The 19,203-nt window shown below is 37.3% G+C and overlaps 1 protein-coding gene across 2 annotated transcripts in view; it reads right to left on the bottom strand.

The window, feature by feature from the left end:
- FAM120C (family with sequence similarity 120 member C) overlaps window positions 1–19,203 on the bottom strand; it is a 138,919-nt gene that overhangs the window by 91,352 nt on the left and 28,364 nt on the right. For both annotated transcript variants that reach the window (XM_060002200.1, XM_060002201.1), the window contains exons 3-7: window positions 18,560–18,642; window positions 13,995–14,123; window positions 2,339–2,441; window positions 1,694–1,770; window positions 968–1,248 (exon numbers count right to left, since the gene is read on the bottom strand). In XM_060002200.1, the coding sequence (XP_059858183.1) occupies window positions 968–1,248; window positions 1,694–1,770; window positions 2,339–2,441; window positions 13,995–14,123; window positions 18,560–18,642 (673 nt within the window). The remainder of the gene's footprint in view (window positions 1–967; window positions 1,249–1,693; window positions 1,771–2,338; window positions 2,442–13,994; window positions 14,124–18,559; window positions 18,643–19,203) is intronic.

Raw genomic sequence — 19,203 nt, 5'->3', positions numbered from 1 at the left:
GCCCGTGTGCCTAGAGCCCATGCTCTGCAACAAGAGAAGCCACCGCAATAAGAAGCCCGCTCACTGCAACAAAGAGTAGCCCCCACTCGCCACAACTAGAGAAAGCCCACACGCAGCAACAAAGACCCAACAGAGCCAAAATTTTTTTTAAAAGTCATGGGAACCATTCTGAATCCTTTATACCTTATAAGAGGCCATGTTTAGAGTCTGCTCATGTTCTAAGGAAATAACTACAATTTAAAATCTCAGAAACTTCCCTGGTTGTCCGGTGAGTAAGATTCCATGCTCCCAATACCGGGGGCCCATATTCAGTCCCTGGTTGGGGAACTAGATCCCGCATGCATGCTGCAACTAAGAGCCTGCATGCCGCAACTAAGGAGCTCGCATGCCGCGACTAAGACCCAGTGCAGCCAAAATAAATGAATGAATAAATAAATATAAAAGCAAACAAACAAAAACCCAAAAAACCCTCAAATCAGCTCTGCCTCCCAGGAATAATCTGCTTGGAGTAATAATCTAAGAACAAATGAGCTTATATAAAATCTCACTGTTTTAATCCTCAGAACCCTGTCTTAGTTACCAAGCAATATAACTGCATACTCAACTGTTCCAATACCTCAACTCTATAAAGTCTTTCAAGTTTTTTTTCCATTCAACCTACTCCCCTTCACAAATTTAGAGATGATAGACATGATACATAGCACACCCCTACCAGGGCTTCCCTAACCAGCTGCTATGCTGCCTTCTACCTCAGTGGCCTGGGTATCTGAAAATTACCACTTGTACAGGGTCCAGATGAGCATGAAGTAGCCAAGCATAGAGAGAATTTTCCTACTTCACTTAAGAGCAAAGAGTCACAGAGAAAAGCCAGGAACATACACTTTCCCACATTCCCTACCTAGGTTACCGCAAAAGAATACAGATGCTTCAGAATTCTGTTCCCTGGGGTGCCTGTACAGATACTTACTCAGAGCTGGCTCCATTTGGCTCATCAGCATCAGAGGAAGAGGAGTGGGAAGAGTCTGGTCCCAAAGGAGGTGAGGCTTTGGAAGTCAGGTAATTGGGAAACTGGGATGCAGAGGAATCATAAGAGACAGCCCAACTGGCAAAGGGGCTGTCCTGCAGCATGGGATCCTCAGAAAAAGCATGGGATTCCCCCAAAGCATGGGGGGAGAAGAGAAGAGAGGAGTTGGGTCCCACTGGGAATGGTGGTGGATATTTCATTTTCTGGGGCACGTGGTGAGAAAACTAAAGGACAAAACAGACAGAAAAGCTCTTTATTTAACATTTTACCAGGCTCCAAGATGGTTTCCCCAGAAGTTGTGACATAGTGGATGATGCCAGTAGCTGGAACTGTTTGGATACAAAGAACCTACTGAGAATAACAAGAAATAATTCTAACAGTGATGTATGGACAGAATCCTCCAAAGGCAGGACAATGGACAAATCTATGTCTCCTAGAACCATTCTTCCAACATTATCTAATTTACCTTCACAATGCCCTAGTGGTTACTGATTTGGATATTTTCTTTACAGAGTCTGCCAGCCTCAAGTTGAGAACATGACATTCTGATAGTACTGACATTCTGATAATACTGAATCACCCTAACTCCTTAACTCAGATTATAAAAATCGGGAAGCAACCCAAGTCTAATGCTATCAAATGGTGTCAAGCTTCTTAAAAGATATTTACCATTGGCTTTCCAGCAGAGATAGTGCCCATTTGATTTCGTGGAATGGGAGGATTTCCAAGTCGATTATTCCGAAAACCTGAAGCAAAGAGAAAGGGCTATCCTTTAGTCAATCCTAATAACTGTACCCTGTTATATTCTGCTAATCTCAAAACACCTGAGAAATTATTATTAATAAATAAGTTAACAATTTATTGAAGAGCTACTATGTGCCATGCCAAGAACCTTACATAAATTATTTCTTCTGATAACAACCCTATTAAGGAGGTATCCTGAGCCACATTTCATACAGATGTGACTTGCAAAGATCACACAGCTAGTACATAGCAGAGGTAGAATTCAAACTCAGGCCTGATCCCACAGACAGGGCAATTTTACATATACCAGGCCACAACGGAGATTAGCACCAGAAGAAGCCCAAGCTAAGGAAATAGCATTGGATCCCATCTATAAATTCAGGAAATGAGGGCCCTGTTTCATGTCATCTCTCTTATTACATGGAAATCAAAAGGATGTCTATCAAATAGGAATAACTTCTAGAAGGGTGCAATACAAATAAGTGATTCCACTCTGTCCCAGGAGTTCCTGAGGGACTAACTCAGTTTCCTCTATAGACAGAGCAGCTCGGGGTCAAATGGAAGCCTTACCTAGAAAGGAGGAGGGACCCACTGGCAGCGAAGAGAGTTTGGTTGTGACTGAATAGTACTCAACTGCTTTCTTGAATCGTTCTATTTTATCTTCTGTCCTGGACTGGATGTCGGAACATCAAATGTTCAGAAGAAGAAATAACATGAGAGTGTCTTTGTCATGCAATTTATAATTTGAGAGTCAAAACAGTAGCAGAAATCAAATGTTTAAAGAAACCCAAGGGAGCAATTTTTCATGCTGCAGAAAAGTTTAGGTAGGGAGAGAGCATTATAGAACATAAAAGATGGAATACTTAAAAAAATTAAGTTTAAAAATAAATAAAGTTTACTTACATTTTGTGCTATTCTAAAATGGTCACACGATCATTAGAAAAAATACATAAAGATAGGAGAAAAAAACTACACAGTACCATCACCCAAAGATATTTTGGTGTGCTTCCTTCCACTAATTTTTTTTTTTTGGCTGTGTTGGGTCTTCATTGCTGCGTGCAGGCTTTCTCTAGTTGCAGCGAGCAGGGGCTACTCTTTGTTGCAGTGAGCAGGCTTCTCATTGCAGTGGCTTCTCTTGTGCGGAGCTCAGGCTGTAGGAGCACGGGCTTCAGTAGTTGTGGCTCTCTGGCTCTAGAGTGCAGGCTCAGTAGTTGTGGTGCGCGGGCTTACTTGCTCCGCAACATGTGGGATCTTCCTGGACCAGGGCTCGAACCCGTGTCCCCTGCATTGGCAGGCGGATTCTTAACCACTGCACCACCAGGGAAGCCCTCCACTAAGTTTTAAAATACATTTTTTTGTTGAAGTATGGCTAGTCTATTTTAATACACATATTTTTTCTATAGTTGATACCGTACTCTGTGTACAATTTCATATCTTGCTTTCATTATACTACAAGATAATTTTGAATGGCTGAATATTTTATCATTATACATATATCATAAATTATTTAACTACTTCTCTAATACCTGACATTTAGGTTATTTCTCACATTTGGCTATTATAACTTACACAGAAAAGAACATATATGCACGTATAAGTTTTTCTGGATTTCAGATTATGTCCATATGAAAATGTCCCCAAAGTGGAATTATTGGTTCAAAAGGTATGAATATTACAACCAGAACCTCTTAAACATATACAAAATCCACAATGTGAAATCACTATATATCCACCAGAATGGCTAAAATTAAAGACTATAAATATCTAGCACTGGCAAGGATATAGAGTGACTGGAATCCCAATACACTGCTTGTAAGAATGTATATTGGTAGAGTTGAGAAAACAGTCTGGCAGTTTCTTATAATGTTAAACATATATTTGCCATATGGCACAGCAATCCTACTCCTAAGTATTTATCCAGGAGAAATGAGTACACATGTCCACCAAAAAATATGAACAAGAATACTAACAACAGCTTTATTTAATAGCTCCAAACTGGAAATAACTCAAATGTATATCAACAGAAGAGTGGATAAGTTATGGCATATTCATATGATAAAAAACTGTGCAGTAATAAAGAACAAAGGACTGATATATGCAACAACATGGACTAATCTCAGACATAATAATGAATGAAAGAAGAGACACACAAAAGAGTAAATATAAAGTTCAAGTAGAAGCAAAACTTATCTATGGTGATAGAAAATACCGTTTACCTCTGCGGGGTTGGGGCTGATTGAGAAGGGGCTTTTCCTTATTAAGCTTTTTCCAATGTAATTTTCAAATCCTCTTGAATATAACTTATGACCTTCATAATATTTCATCAAATAGAATACAAGATTAAAGTCATTTCTAATTTCTCATTATAAATAATGCTCTGATGAGCATATTTTTACATAATTTTCTTGGGTTATTTCATAGGGCATATTCTTAGAAGTGGAATTACTAGGTCAAAGGATATGGTCATTTTCATAGACTCTTGACACATGATACTAAATCTCTTTCCAAAGCAGATGTCTCAAGTTATACTCTCATCATCAGTGCATGAGAGTGCCCAATTCACCCTATAGCCTCAGTGTTGAATATTTTCTACAAAAAATCATCTCTTAACTATAACACTTATTTTTTATAGGAAAATTAAAAGATATAATAAAAAAGAAAAATTTAAACAGTTATAATCTTATCTCTCAGAGTTTGTAATTGTTAACACTCTAAGATCTACACAGCATTCCAGATCTCTTTACTTGCCTGCATGCAGGCACACAAATACAGATATCAAGATCTCCAGGTCCTCCAGCCTCACTTAGAAACAAAATATCACTCGCCTTTTTCAAAAATTGGACATAATTGTTTGAAAAAGGGTTTCAAATCTAAAGAATGTTTGCAAATTACTGACTTACAGAATGACATGTAAATAACATTCCATTGCATCAAGGTTCCATTATTTATATATTCATTATTATTTCCCTATTATATTTAATAACACATAATAATAACTAAAAACAATCTCCTAAGACATACAAGCCATATACAGAATCTTCCTTAATATCTCTACCTCTGTACCCACTCCCCTCCCCAAAAGTGACCACTGTTACCAGTTTGGTATATGTCCTGTCATAACTTTTGCTGTGTTTATACGCACACATATATATGTACACCAATATGGTTTTGCTTTTTTCACATAAGTGGAATCTTATCATATTGTTTTTCAAATTGCTTTTTGCACTTAACAGTATGTCTTATAAACTATTATATGTCAGTGAGTATAGATCTATGGCCCAATACCCTGAAATACTGAATTATGTGTACTTCCCTCAGTGTACCACTCTGTTCTGTGCCCTGAAAGGCAAACATTTACTCTTCCTTAAAGAGGCACCAATTCTATGAAATCTCTCCTTCTGTGAAAACTTTACTGTGTTTTTTTTCTTTGTTGTACTTATTTATTTGCTTCTACCTCCCCATTTAACCTCAAGTTCTCTGAGGACAAAGAATGGTTTATTCACATTTATATCCTACTGTCTAACATGGGACCTTATCTACAGAAGTTCATTCAGTATTTTATATATGATCATATTTAATTAAGTCCTGCCCTTTTCTTTTAAAGATCCACAGAGGCCAGAAGTAGCAGAGTAGAACCCCATACTTTGACACTATTACCTAGCAGTTTTTGTATGTTTGTTAAAAGAGCTCTCATAATTCTATAACTGTTAAAAATGTTTGTGAAAATTATACAACAAAGAAAAATGGCTTAAAACATAATGTTAAGTGAAAAAAGCAGGCTAAAAATGACTACACTGAGATGACTACCACATCAAAACATACATATAAAGAGGACTAGGAAATACTGTGAAACATTTAGGGTGGAATTAGAAGCAAAGTCTCTATTAAAAAATTTTGTTTTGTTTTGTTTAGTGAAAAGTGGATTCTTGTTATTAAGAATAGTCATTATCCAAGTTCCAAAACTCATGAAGCTACAAAGGGAAGCAAAAGCTATAACATTAAAAATATTCACCACTCAATTGAGCACTTACAAAACTTTTCCTACATTTATATACAATGGAATATTATTCAGTCTTAAAAGAGAAGGAAATTCTGATACATGCTACAACATGGAAGAACCTTGAGGACATTATGCTAAGTGAAATAAGCCTGTTGCAAAAATATATATTGTATAATTCCACTTATATGAAGTATGTAAAGTAGTCAAAATCAGAGGCCAAAAGTAGAATGGTGGTTGCCAGGGGCCGGGAGGAAGGAGAGAATGGGGAGTTATCATTTAATGGGTACAGTTTCAGTTTTACAAGATAAAAAGAGTTATGGGGATGAATGATGGTGATGGTTGCACAATATTATGAATGTAATTAATACCACTCAACTGTATATTTATAATGGTTAAGATGGTAAATTTTACGTGTATTTTACCACAATAAAAAATTGGAAGGAAAATTTATTCTCCATCTAAACAGTATCCCCTACTTAACACTAGGATCTCTCCTTACCCAACATGTCAATTTCTCTTTTTGTGAGTCACTCTCTTCCTAATCATCTCATGAAAACAGCTGAGAGTGCAATGCAAAGTAACAAAGTGAATGAGCAAATCTGTCATAAAGGTCAGGACTTCCTATAGTCAAGGGACATGATAGAGGACTGCTCACATCATAGTAGAAGCCACAGACCAATGAGGATCTGTTGCAGTTAGTGTTCATCAGTGGTGGAAGAGAGAATTATGAAAGATGATGGCAGGCAAGACACTTGAAAAGAGAATGATTTGAATATCAACAGAATGTAAGCCTTTTGGGAAAATAAAGCCCAAGTATACTTTTTATTAAAAAAAAACACAAAACACTCTTTATGATTGTGCCAGAAAGTTAAATGTGAACTAGTGGGTGTTAGACAGGGCTATCACAAAATTTTGTTAGGAAAACTTATGCCCCCAAAATCAAACACTGATTTCATTTTTTATTCATTTAAAAACATCTATAGAGAGGTTTCCATTCTGGATAAGATGGGGTAAGTACCCTCCAATTTGTTCCCACTGAAGGTAGTTACAGAAACCAGGAGCCACTATTTGAAGACTCTGGGAAGAAGACCAGAATTCGAAGTACCACCAAACCAAGGGTGATTTTAGCATTTCTTTTTTCTCCAATGTCCCCTGGTGTGGACACAATGCAGCCTGAAATCTGGAAGCGTCCACTAATGTGGAGAGAGCTCCAGGAGAAACCCTAGTCCAGTTCTGGCTTGAAGAGTGGGAAAAGGGTCTCTGAAAACTCAAGAAAATGTATGGAAATACCCCCATTTTTCTTTTCCTTTTTTCTGTTCTCATGTGTGCCAGCCTGAAGCAAACCTGTGGTGGCAGCAGTGGCAATAGGGGAATAGTGGGAAGCTCAATCTCTGAATGAGGAAACTTCCTCTCTGATCAGAGAAGCAGTGGTCTCAGTAGGGTGGAGTGAGCCTTCAATGCTTTTTCTCTGTCCTCCTGCTGCTTGGCCCTAGATGCTGAAAAAGGGTGGCCCGATGAACTGGGAAGTACTGAAGGAATTGCAAAGAGGGAGCAGCACATGTGTGGATCTGACACTTAAAACAGCAGACCACAGACTCTGAGAACTGAACAGATAAACCACTGCCCAAGTCCCAGACTGGCAACTGGGTGGCGTTCATGGGACTGATCCAAATAGGTTTGCAAAGGCTTTGAAAACTGCACTGACATTGAAACCAAGGCCCACAGTAGGATGGTGAGAACTTGTGGTCTGAACTTAAATGGGTCAATTGCCTCTTAAAACAAAACTGTCAACATTCCCGACTATATTGAAATAAGACTAGGAACCTCAAAACATAATATTCAAAATGTCCAATCCAAATTTACTTGGCCTGGGCATAACCAGGAAAATCTTAAATTGCATGGAAATAATCAATATATGCCTACACTGAGATGACACACACGTTGAACTTATCTGACAAAGACATTATGCAGCTTTATAAAAATGCTTGAAGGTAGGAGAAACACTTTTGAAACAGAAAGATAGATAATCTCAGCAAAAATAAGTAGACCTTAGGACCTTTCTCCTAGATCACACTTTTTCTCTATTCACTTTAATTCTCAACTCTACTTTAAAAAAATATATACGTAGTAGGTGATATTTAGCAGACATAAAATCAAAATCAATTCGACCTAAATGTCAGGACGCTGAAAAAGACTGTCATTCCACTGTTTAAATTCTGTAATTGCTAAGAACAAAATTTTGCTTGTGTTTATCCTCACTGCTTCTCTTTTACCCAGAGAAAAACATTCTTTGAGTAGGTTTAAAATAAGAATAAATAATTTAAAACTAAAAAAAATAAGAAAATCTCAGCAAAGAAAGATAATACATAAAGAAGAGCCAAATGAAAAGAAACGAAATTGAGTTATTTGTAGTGAGGTGGATGGACCTAGAGTCTGTCATACAGAGTGAAGTAAATCAGAAAGAGAAAAACAAATACCGTATGCTAACACATATATATGGAATCTAAAAAACAAAATATGTCATGAAGAACCTAGGGGTAAGACGGGAATAAAGACAGACCTACTAGAGAATGGACTTGAGGATATGGGGAGGGGGAAGGGTAAGCTGTGACAAAGTGAGAGAGTGGCATGGACATATATACACTACCAAATGTAAAATAGATAGCTAGTGGGAAACAGCCGCATAGCACAGGGAGAACAGCTCGGTGCTTTGTGACCACCTAGAGGGGTGGGATAGGGAGGGTGGGAGGGAGGGAGATGCAAGAGGGAAGCGATATGGGAACATATGTATATGTATAGCTGATTCACTTTGTTATAAAGCAGAAACTAACACACCATTGTAAAGCAATTATACTCCAATAAAGATGTTAAAAAAAAAAAGAAGAACCAAACGGAAACTTTAGAATTTAAAATACAATACTCGTACTGTATAACACAGGGAACTCTGCTCAATGTTATGTAACAACCTAAATGGGAAAAGAATTTGAAAAAGAATAGCTACATGTATATGTATAACTGAATCACTTTACTGTACACCTGAAACTAATGCAACATTGTTAGTCACCTCTACTCCAATATAAAATAAAGAGTTAAAAAAATAAAAATAAAAAAACTATACTCCACTATAAAATAAAAATTAAAACACAAAACAAAAAGAAACAAACTCAGGGACTTCCGTGGTGGTCCAGTGGTTAAGGGGACATGGGTTCAATCCCTGTTGGGGAACTAAGATCCCACACATGCTGTGGGGCAGCTAAGCCCACGCGCTGCAACTACTGAGCCCACACACCACAACTAGAGAGAAGCCCGCACACCACAACTAAGACCCAACACAGCCAAAAATAAAATAAATAATTTTTTTAAAAAAATAAATAACCTGAAAAAAAATACAATAGTCAGAATTAAAAAAAAAACCTCATTGGATGGGTTCTACAGCAGAAAAGAGATGACCAACTTCAATAAGTGGTGCTGGGAAAACTGGACAGCTACATGTAAAAGAATGAAGTTAGAACACTCCCTAACACCATACACAAAAATAAACTCAAAATGGATTAAAGACCTAAATGTAAGATAGGATACTAAAAAACTCTTAGAGGAAAACACAGGCAGAACACTCTCTGACATAAATTGCAGCCATCTTTTTTGATCCACCTCCTGAAGTAATGAAAATAAAAACCAAAATGGGACCTAATGAAACTTGAAAGCTTTTGCACAGCAAAGGAAACCATAAACAAAACAAAAAACAACCCACAGAATGGGAGAAAATATTTGCAAAAGAAGCAACCAACAAGGGATTAATCTCCAAAGTATACTGTGTTGGCAAAAAGTTCACTCAGGTTTTTCCGTAAGATGTTACAGAAAAACCCGAGCAAACTTTTTGCCAACCCAATACAAGCAGCACATGCAGCTCAATATCAGAAAACAAACAACCCAGTCAAAAAATGGGTGGAAGATCTAAATAGACATTTCTCCAAAGAAGACATACAGATGGCCAAAAAGCACGTTAAAAAATGCTCAACATCACTAATTATCAGAGAAATGCAAATCAAAACTACAATGAGGTATCACCTCACACTGGTCAGAATGGTCATCATCAAAAAATCTACAAATAATAAATGCTGGAGAGGGTGTGGAGGAAAAGGAACCCTCCTACACTGTTGGTGGGGATGTAAATTGGTACAACCATTATGGAGAACAGTATGGAGGTTCCTTAAAAAACTAAAAATAGAACTACCATATGATCCAGTAATCCCACTCCTGGGCATATATCCAGAGAAAACCATAATTCAAAAAGATACATGCACCCCAATGTTCACTGCAGCACTATTTACAATAGCTAAGACATGAAAGCAACCTAAATGTCCATCGGCAGAGGAATGGATAAAGAAGATGTGGTACATGTATTCAATGGAATATCACTCAGCCATAAAAAAGAATGAAATAATGCCATTTGCAGCAACATGGATGGACCTAGAGATTATCATACTAAGTGAAGTAAGACAGAGAAAGACAAATATCATATGATATTGTTTACATGTGGAATCTAAAAAAATGGTACAAATGAACTTATTTAAAAAACAGAAACCAAGTCACAGATGTAGAAAAACTTATTGTTACCAAAGGTGAAAGGCAGGGAGGGATAAATTAGGAGATTGGGACTGACATATACACACTAATATATATAAAATAGATAACTAATAAGGACCTACTGTATAGCACAGGGAACTCTACTCAATACTCTGTAATGGTTTATATGGGAAAAGAATCTAAAAAAGTGTGGATATATGTATATGTATTACTGATTCAGTTTGCTGTACACCTGAAACTAACACAACATTGTAAAGCAACTATACTCCAATAAAAAAAAAATTTAAAGAAAAAGAAAAGAGATGGCCAAGGAAAGAATCAACAAAGTTAATGATGAATCCATAGAAATTATCCAGTGTGAAAAACAGAGAGGAAAATAATTTTTTAAAAAACAGAGTCTCAAGTATCTATGGGGTAATAACAAAAGGTCAAACACTGGTGCCATTGTAGTCACAGGAGGAAAGGAGAATGTGGAACAGAAAATCTGTTTGAATAATAATAGCTGACAACTTCTCAAATTTAGTGAAAGATATACTTAGAAATTAAAGATGCTCAGCAAACCCTAAACAAGATAAATTCAAAGAAATCCATGCCTGATACATCACTGGAAAATTCTACCAAACAATTAAAGAAGAAAAACACCAATTCTACACAATCTCTTCCAAAAAATGGAAGAGGAAGGAATACTTGCCAATACATTTTATGAGTCCTGCATTACCCTGATATCAAAATCAAACAAAGAAAACACACACACATAAAAACTACAGTCCAATATTCCTCATGAAAATACATATAAAAATACTCAATGAAATACTAGTAATTTATATCCAACAATGTAAAAAAAGAATAATACATTTTTGCCATATCTTGGGAATGCAAGGATGGCTCAATATTCAAAAATCAATGGACTAAAGAAGAAAAAGCACATGATCCTATCAATAGACATACAAAAATACATTTGACAAAATACAGCATCCATTAATGATAAGAACTTTCAGTAAACTAGGAATAGAAGAGATCTTCCTCAACCTAATAACATGCATCTACAAAACCTATCATTATACTTAATGCTGACTGAATGCTTTCCCCAAATATCAGGAACAAGACAAGGATATCCTCTCTCAGTAGTCCTATTCAACACTGTTTAGAAATCCTAGATAGTGCAGTAAGTCAAGGAAAAAAAAGGGCATACAGACTGGAAAAGAAAGTACTAAAATTGTCCCTATTCACTGACAACATGATCACCTATACAGAAAATACCAAGAAACCTACCAAAAAGCTCCTAGTGAGTTTAGAAAGGTTTCAGCATACAAGGTCAACAAACAAAAATCAATCATATTTCTATATACTAGCAACAAACAATTAGAAACTGAAATAAACAAAACAATATCTTTTATAATAGGTGCCTGCAATATGAAATACTTAAGTATAAATATAAAACAATGTATAAGACATAAGCTGAAAACTATAAAGCACTGATGAACTAAATCAAAGACAAATAAATAAATGCAGAGGTATATCATATTCATGGATTTGAAGACTCACCAAATTCATGTATATATTTAAAGGAATTCCAATTAAAACCCACCAGGATTTTTTGTAGATATAGACAATATTATTCTAAAATGTATATGGAAAGAAAAATGAACTTAAATAGACAAAATAATTTTGAAAAAGAAGAATAAAATTAGAGGAATCACCACCCAATCTTAAGTCTTACCATAGAGCTACAGGATTCAAAACAGTGTGCTATTTCAAAAGAGATAGATACATAGGACAACTGAACAGAATACAGTCCAGAAATACATCCACACAAATACAGACAACTGATTTTTGACAAAGGCAATTCAATGGAGAAAGAAGAGTCTTTTCACCAAACTTTGTTGAAACAATTGAACATCCATATGCAAAAACAAAACAAAACACCTCACACTTCTAAAAATATGAACTCAAAATGGATGATTTGTTCTAAATGTAAAATGTAAAACTATATAATTCTTAGAAGAAAACAGGACAATATTATTGTGCCTGCAGTTAGGCAAAGAGTTCTTAGACATGACACCAAAAGCATGATCCATAAAAGTTATAAATTAATAAAAATTGAAAACTTTTGCTTTGCAAAAGACACTGTTAAAAGAATGTAAAGACAAACTACAGACTGGGGGAAAATATTTGCAAACCAGATATCTGACAAAGGTCTAGTATGCAGAATATATAAAGAACTCTCGAAACTCAACAGTAAGTAATCAAACAACCCAGTTAAAAAATGGGCAAAAGACTGTTCATGAACAGACCATTCACCAGAAAGGATATATGGATGGTAAATAAGCACAAGAAAAAAAATGTTCGTCATTAGTCATTTGAGAAATGCAAATTAAAATTATGATGAACTACCACTACATAGCTGTTAGAATGACTAATAGTAACAATAACAATACCAACAATAACAAGTGCTGGTAAGGAATGGAATAGCCACTCTGGAAAACGGTTTGGCAGAGTCTTATGAAGTTACAGTTAAACATATACTTACCATACGACCCAGAAATCCCATTGCTAGGTATTTACAGTAGGGAAATGAAAACTTATGGTCATACAAAAACCTGTACAGAAATGTTTATAGAAGCTCTATTCAAACCACCAAAAATTGGAAACAACTCAAATATCCTCTAAGGGTGAATGCATAAACAAACTGTGGTATAGCCACACAATGTATACTACTTGGCAATAAAAAGGAATGAATTATCCATACACGCAACATGCAACAATTTAGAACAATCTCAAAGGCGTTATGTTGAATGCAAAATGCCATTCTCAAAAGATTACATACTCTATGATTTCGTTTACATGCTATTCTCTAAGATATAACTATGACAGAGAATAGACTGGTAGTTTCCATGGATTAGGGATGAGTTTGGATGTGACTGCAAAGGGAAAGCATGAGAAATTTTGGGGGTGGTTCAACTGTTCTGATCCTGATTGTGATGTTGGCTACATAAATCTATACATGTGTTAAAAATTTGTGTAACTACCTACACACAGATGCAAAAGTGAGTTTTATTGTATGTTAATTTAAAAAATAAAACTGAAAAACCCAGAGTGTAAATATAGATGAAATTTAAAAAAATAAAACTAACTTATTTTCCTAACTTTTAGTTTCATTTCACAAGACAAAATCCCAGTTGAGCCCCTTTTTCACTATTAACGATGAAACATTGATTCTTGTTTTAAATGGACCTACTTAAGTAGTCTTTTTCAGTATCCATTATCCTTCAATAAGCAAGACCTCCTTCACATTAAAATATACACTGAAACAAAAAAAGAAAAAAGGGAAGGATATATGCCAGAGTGATAACTATAGCAAGTTGTTTCTGGTTAATGAGATCATAAGTGACATTTTCTAAATCTTCTAGGATGAGCTTATATAACTTTAATAATCAGTGGAAAAAAGGTAAAGAATCCTTTAAATCCAGGCCTAGTGATGTTTTCTAAAAGAAACTTTGAGGCTCCAGTCTATAAGCAGAGAGAAGATAAGCAGCTAGGAGGAGAGGAGGTAGGCAACACAAAAAAGATCAGATCTGTTGGTGGTATTTGTGAAGGTAAGAAAACTGGCCATTTTTAGGAAGGGAGAGGCTAGCTCACCTGAGACTGTTTGAAAACATCCTTCCCAACCACATCCAGGTTTGAGGGGTCTTTGATGGAACTAACATACTCAGAAACAGCCTTGATTACCACATCACAGGGAGGAAGAACCAGCTGATGAGCTCTGACCTAGAAGAAGGAAGATAAGCCAGGCACACTGATATCAAAGATGGGTCACTAAGAAAAAGGGTGAGACAGGGGTGAGATACAGAATTCAAATTCAGTTAATTCACTGAGAGACAGTTAAAATCTTTTTAGTCTTCCCTCTAATTTTCAGTACAGAACACTTGGAACCAAGATTGAAAAGTATAAAGAAAGACAAAACCATAGCAGCAATTATCCCACTACAAAGATAACCACTGTTTTATGACACTGCCATAATTAATCAGTTTTCTTTCATGATACATTTTGGCCACCTCCAAATTTTTGCTATTAAAGGTAATGTTGTAATGTGTGGACCATGTTTGGATCCTGATTTGAACTAACCACAAAAAGGCCTTTGTGAGACAATCAGGAAAATCTAAAAATGGACTAGTTATTAAGATGATACCAAGAAATTATCATTAATTTTGTTAGGAGTAATAATGGCATTGTGCTTATGTAAGAAAATATCCATATGTTTTAGAGATGCATATCAAAGAACGTGAGAGTGAAATGACTTAAGGTCTGGCATTTGTTTTAAAATACATTAGCAACAGCAACAACAACAAAATAACCCAGCAAGTGTGGCCACATCTTAATAACTGTTGGATCTGGAAGATGTTATAGTGATGGTTGACTATATTATTATATTATTTTTTCTACTTTTGTGATGCTTGAAATTTTTTTAAATAAGGGATTTTTAAATGCTGTGATGAAATGTAGGTATGATTTGTTGTCCACCTTCCAATTATTTAATTACAAGCTTCCTAGAATGGTAATTACTGAGTAAAAGGCTATAAACTTCTTTAAGGCTTTTTATATAAATTATTTAGCCAAATAATCATTCCTTCCTTCAACAAATATTTACTGCCTACTGGGTGCCAGGCACTGTCCTAGGCATCAGGGATACAGCAGTGAACAAGATAGACAAAACTCCCTGCCCTCAAGGGAGCTTAAATTCTAGTGTAGGTGTGTTGGGATGGGGTAAGGGGAGTCAAACAAACAGACTAAGTAAAACGTATAGTGTGCTAGATGTAGATAAGTGCTATGGAGAAAATCTCAGCAGAGAAGGGGGTAGGGAATGCAACTGTGTGTGGGGCAGGGCATGTAATTTTAAACAGGGTGTCAGGAAAGGTCACTCTGAGAAAAGAACATTTGAGAGAACCTATAGGAGTGAGGAAATATCTATGTGGGAGGAAAATGCATTCCAAGCAGAGGGAATGGTGAGTGCAAAGGTTCTATGAGCAAAAGAAAAGGGAAGATGAGATCAGAGCTGTACCAGAGGGCCAGACAGTACAGGGCTTTGTAGGCCATGGTAAAGATTAGGTGAGTGACATAAAGAGCCATTGGAGAATTTTGAAAAGAGAAGTGACATGATTGGAGTCAGGTTTTAAAATGACTCTGGCTGTTGTATTAGGAATAGATTTGGGGCCAGGGGGCGGAGCAAGAAAGAGTGCAAGAGAAGAGCAACAGTTAGTAAAGTGTTATAATAATCCAGGCAAGAATGGTGGCTTGACCAAGGTAGTAGCTGTGAAAATGGTGAGAAGTGGATATATTCTGAAGGAAGAACTGATGGTATTTGCTGACAAGAGGAGATATGGAGCATGAGAAAGAGAGAAGTCAAGGATGACTCCAAGGCTTTTAGGCTGAGCAACTGGAAGGATAAGGTTGCCATTAATGAAAATTAGTGAAGGCTGTGGAAGGAAGAGGTTTAGAGGAAAGATCAGGAGTTTCCATTTGGACATGTTTCTTTGAGATATTTAGTAGGCCATTAGATATTAGAAGCTGGAGTTCAAAGGGGAGGTCAAAGCTGGAGACATACATTTAGGACTCATCAATGGACAGATGGTATTTAAAGTCACGAGACTAGATGAGATCAATCACCAAGGCAGCACGTGTGGATAGAAAAGAGAAGGGACTGAGGATAGAACTCTGGGACACTCCAAAGTTAAGGAATAGACAAGACAAGGAAGCAGCAAAGGAGACAGAAGCAGCAGCCAGTGAAGTAGGTAGGAAACTACAAGAGAGTGGTGTCCTTAAAGCCAAATGAAGAACATGTTCTAAGAAAGAGAGAGTGAGCAACTGGGTCATATGCTGCTGACTGGTCAAGTAAGATGAAAACTGAGACCTGGCCATTGGATTTATTAACATCATGGTCATGGTGAATTTGTTGAGAGCAATTTCAGCAAAGCAAATTGAAGACAGAACATGGAAAGGGGATAGTAAACAGCTCAAGCCTTGACAACTCTCTAGAAGAGTCTTCTATAAGGGAAGAAGAAATATGGAGCAGTAGCTTGGGTGGAGGGAGTGAAGTCAAGGGCAGGTTTTGTTTTATTTTTTAAGATGGCTGCATGCTTATGCATCTGATGGGAAAGAGCCAATAACAGAGGGAAACTGATGATGTGGGAGAAAGAGGGGAGAACTGCTGAAGTGATGCCCTTAAGTTATCAATGGGGGGGACTTCCCTGGTGGTGCAGTGGTTAAGAATCCACCTGTCAATGCAGGGGACACGGGTTCAAGCCCTGGTCCGGGAAGATCACACATGCCGCAGAGCAACTAAGTCCGTGCGCCACAACTACTGAGCCTATGCTCTACAGTCCACGAGCCACAACTACTGAGCCCGTGTGCCACAGCTACTGAAGCCCACGTGCCTAGAGCCCATGCTCCGCAACAAGAGAAGCCACCGCAATGAGAAGCCTGCGCACCACAACGAAGAGTAGCCTCCGCTTGCCGCAACTAGAGAAAGCCCGTGCACAGTAACGAAGACCCAAAAATAAATAAATAAATTTATATTAAAAAAAAGAAGTTAGCAATGGGGGATGGATCCAGCATAAGAGTAGAGGGGTTGGCCTTAGGCAGGAACATGGACAGGTCATCTGAGGCGGGCAAAGCATGCAGGTGAGAAGATGAAAGGGTGGGAACTGGTGTAAGTTCTCTTCCCATTGCTTCAATTTTCTCAGTGAAACAGGAAGCCAAGTTATGAGCTGAGAGTGAGCAGGGAGGAGGGAGCATTAGAGGCTTAAGGAGAGAGGAAAAGGTGTGAAATAGTCTAGGAGACTGAAAGAACTAGGGAAATACAATACCACCAAAAGCTTGCACTACCTCCAGAAATGTATGAGAGCACCAGTCTCAACACAGCCTCAGTAGGAGCGGGTAGACTAATTTTTCAATATTTGCTAAACCCTTAGGTTAAAAAAAAAGATCACACTGCTCATTTAATTTGCATCTCTGATCACCAGTGAGGTTTAACACCCACTCATATTATTGGCCACTCTAGTTCCTCTTTTGTGAATTGTCTGCTTCTGTCCTTTGCTCATTACTTCATTTATTGGGGTATTAGTATTTTTCTTCATAGGTTCGTATGAATCCTTAAGATAATAAGGGTATGAGATAATAGAAAATATACATTGTTCTCTGACCCCAGTTCCTGGCATAGAGCACCTAAAATCCTTGTAATTTCCTAAGTGGTAAGAGCACTAGGAGCATCTCTTCCTCTAATGAGGTGACTCTGGGTGGGCTCCTGGATGAGGGCTGGTCACTGGTAAGACCAAGCCATGATTAGAAGCTTGGAATTTTCAGCCCCACCCCCATTGTCTAGAGAAGGGAGAAGGGCTAAAAATGGAGTTAATGATCAATCATGCCTACATGATAAAGCCTCCATAAAATCCCAAAGGTACAGGTTTTGGAGAGCTTCCAGGTTGGTGAACACATCCATGTACCGGGAGGGTGATGTACCCCAACTCCATGGGGACATAGGCTCCTGTGCTTGGGATCCTCCCACACCTCACCCTATGTATCTCTTCATCTAGTTGTTCATCTCCATTCTTTTATCATATCCTTTAATAAAGTGATGTATGTAAGTATTTCCCTGAGTTCTATGAGGTGCTTTAACAAATTAATTGAACCTGGGAAGGGGGTCACTGGAACCTCTAATCTATAGTTAGTTGGTTGGTCGGAAGCACAGGTGATAACCTGGGCTTGTGAATGGTGTCTGAAGTGGGGGGGAAGTCTCGTGGAACTGAGTCCTTAACTTGTGTGATCTGACGCTATCTTCAGGTAGTTGGTGTTAGAATTGAGTTAAATTGTAGGACACCCAGCTGGTGTCACAGAAAACTGTTTTGTGCAGGGAAAAACCCCCACATGTTTAGTGACCAGAAGTGTCAGAAGTGAAGTGTTCTGTGTGAGTGTGGTAGTAGTATGGGAGTAAAGGAGAAACACAGGAAAGAAAGACATAGGAGGGAATAACTGGATTTTTCCCTACACATTAGGTGGAAAACTGAGTTTTTCCTTTTTAAGGGTATTGATCATAATTATAAAGTTTTTGTCTATAAGTGTCTGAAATATTTTAAGCCTAATGAAAGATATTTATTCTACCAAAACTCCAATCAAAACCTGATGTACAGGCAGGAAATGGGTCACGTTACCTTAAGTGATGCAAGGGGATGTTCTGGTCCCAAGAGGCTCCAGTGAAAAGCGGCCAGGTCCTCATCTGGGAGAATGTGGTTACCTATAAAGTATATTTGTCATTTATTGACTGTACAAATGTTTTCTTAGAACCTCCAGGCCATGAAAGGACTTCTGGGAGAGAAAACAATCAAATAATTCACATAGGTCTATATTCTTAATGTAACAACTACAGTAACTATGTTTGATTACCTACTATGTTTCACATGCATTATGTATATCATCTTTATAATAACTGTGTAAATATTATTACCTCCAGTTTATAGATAAGGAAACTGAGGTTTGAGCAAGTCTGGTGACTTTGCCCAAGGGGCCACATCTAATAAGTGCCCACACCAGGATAAGAAGCTAGGAATGTTTGACTCCAAAGTCCATGCTATTTTCTATCACCCAGTCATGCTGCCTTTTATAATAACAGCCACCAATTACTCACTGCCTACTAAGTGCTGGGTATTTTATATATCTTATTTCATTTAACCTTATCAATAGCACTGTGAAGTATTATTATTCCATTTCACAGATGAGGAAACTGAAACCAGGAAGGTGTAACTTCAGTGATTTGTCCAAGGCCTAATTCCAAAACTTGTGCTGACTCCACTAGATT

This window comes from Delphinus delphis, chromosome X, assembly GCF_949987515.2.
Source record: "Delphinus delphis chromosome X, mDelDel1.2, whole genome shotgun sequence".
Lineage (NCBI taxonomy): Eukaryota > Metazoa > Chordata > Mammalia > Artiodactyla > Delphinidae > Delphinus > Delphinus delphis.
The sequence above is the reverse complement of the archived record's forward strand: the minus strand, read 5'-3'. Positions and strand labels throughout refer to the sequence as shown.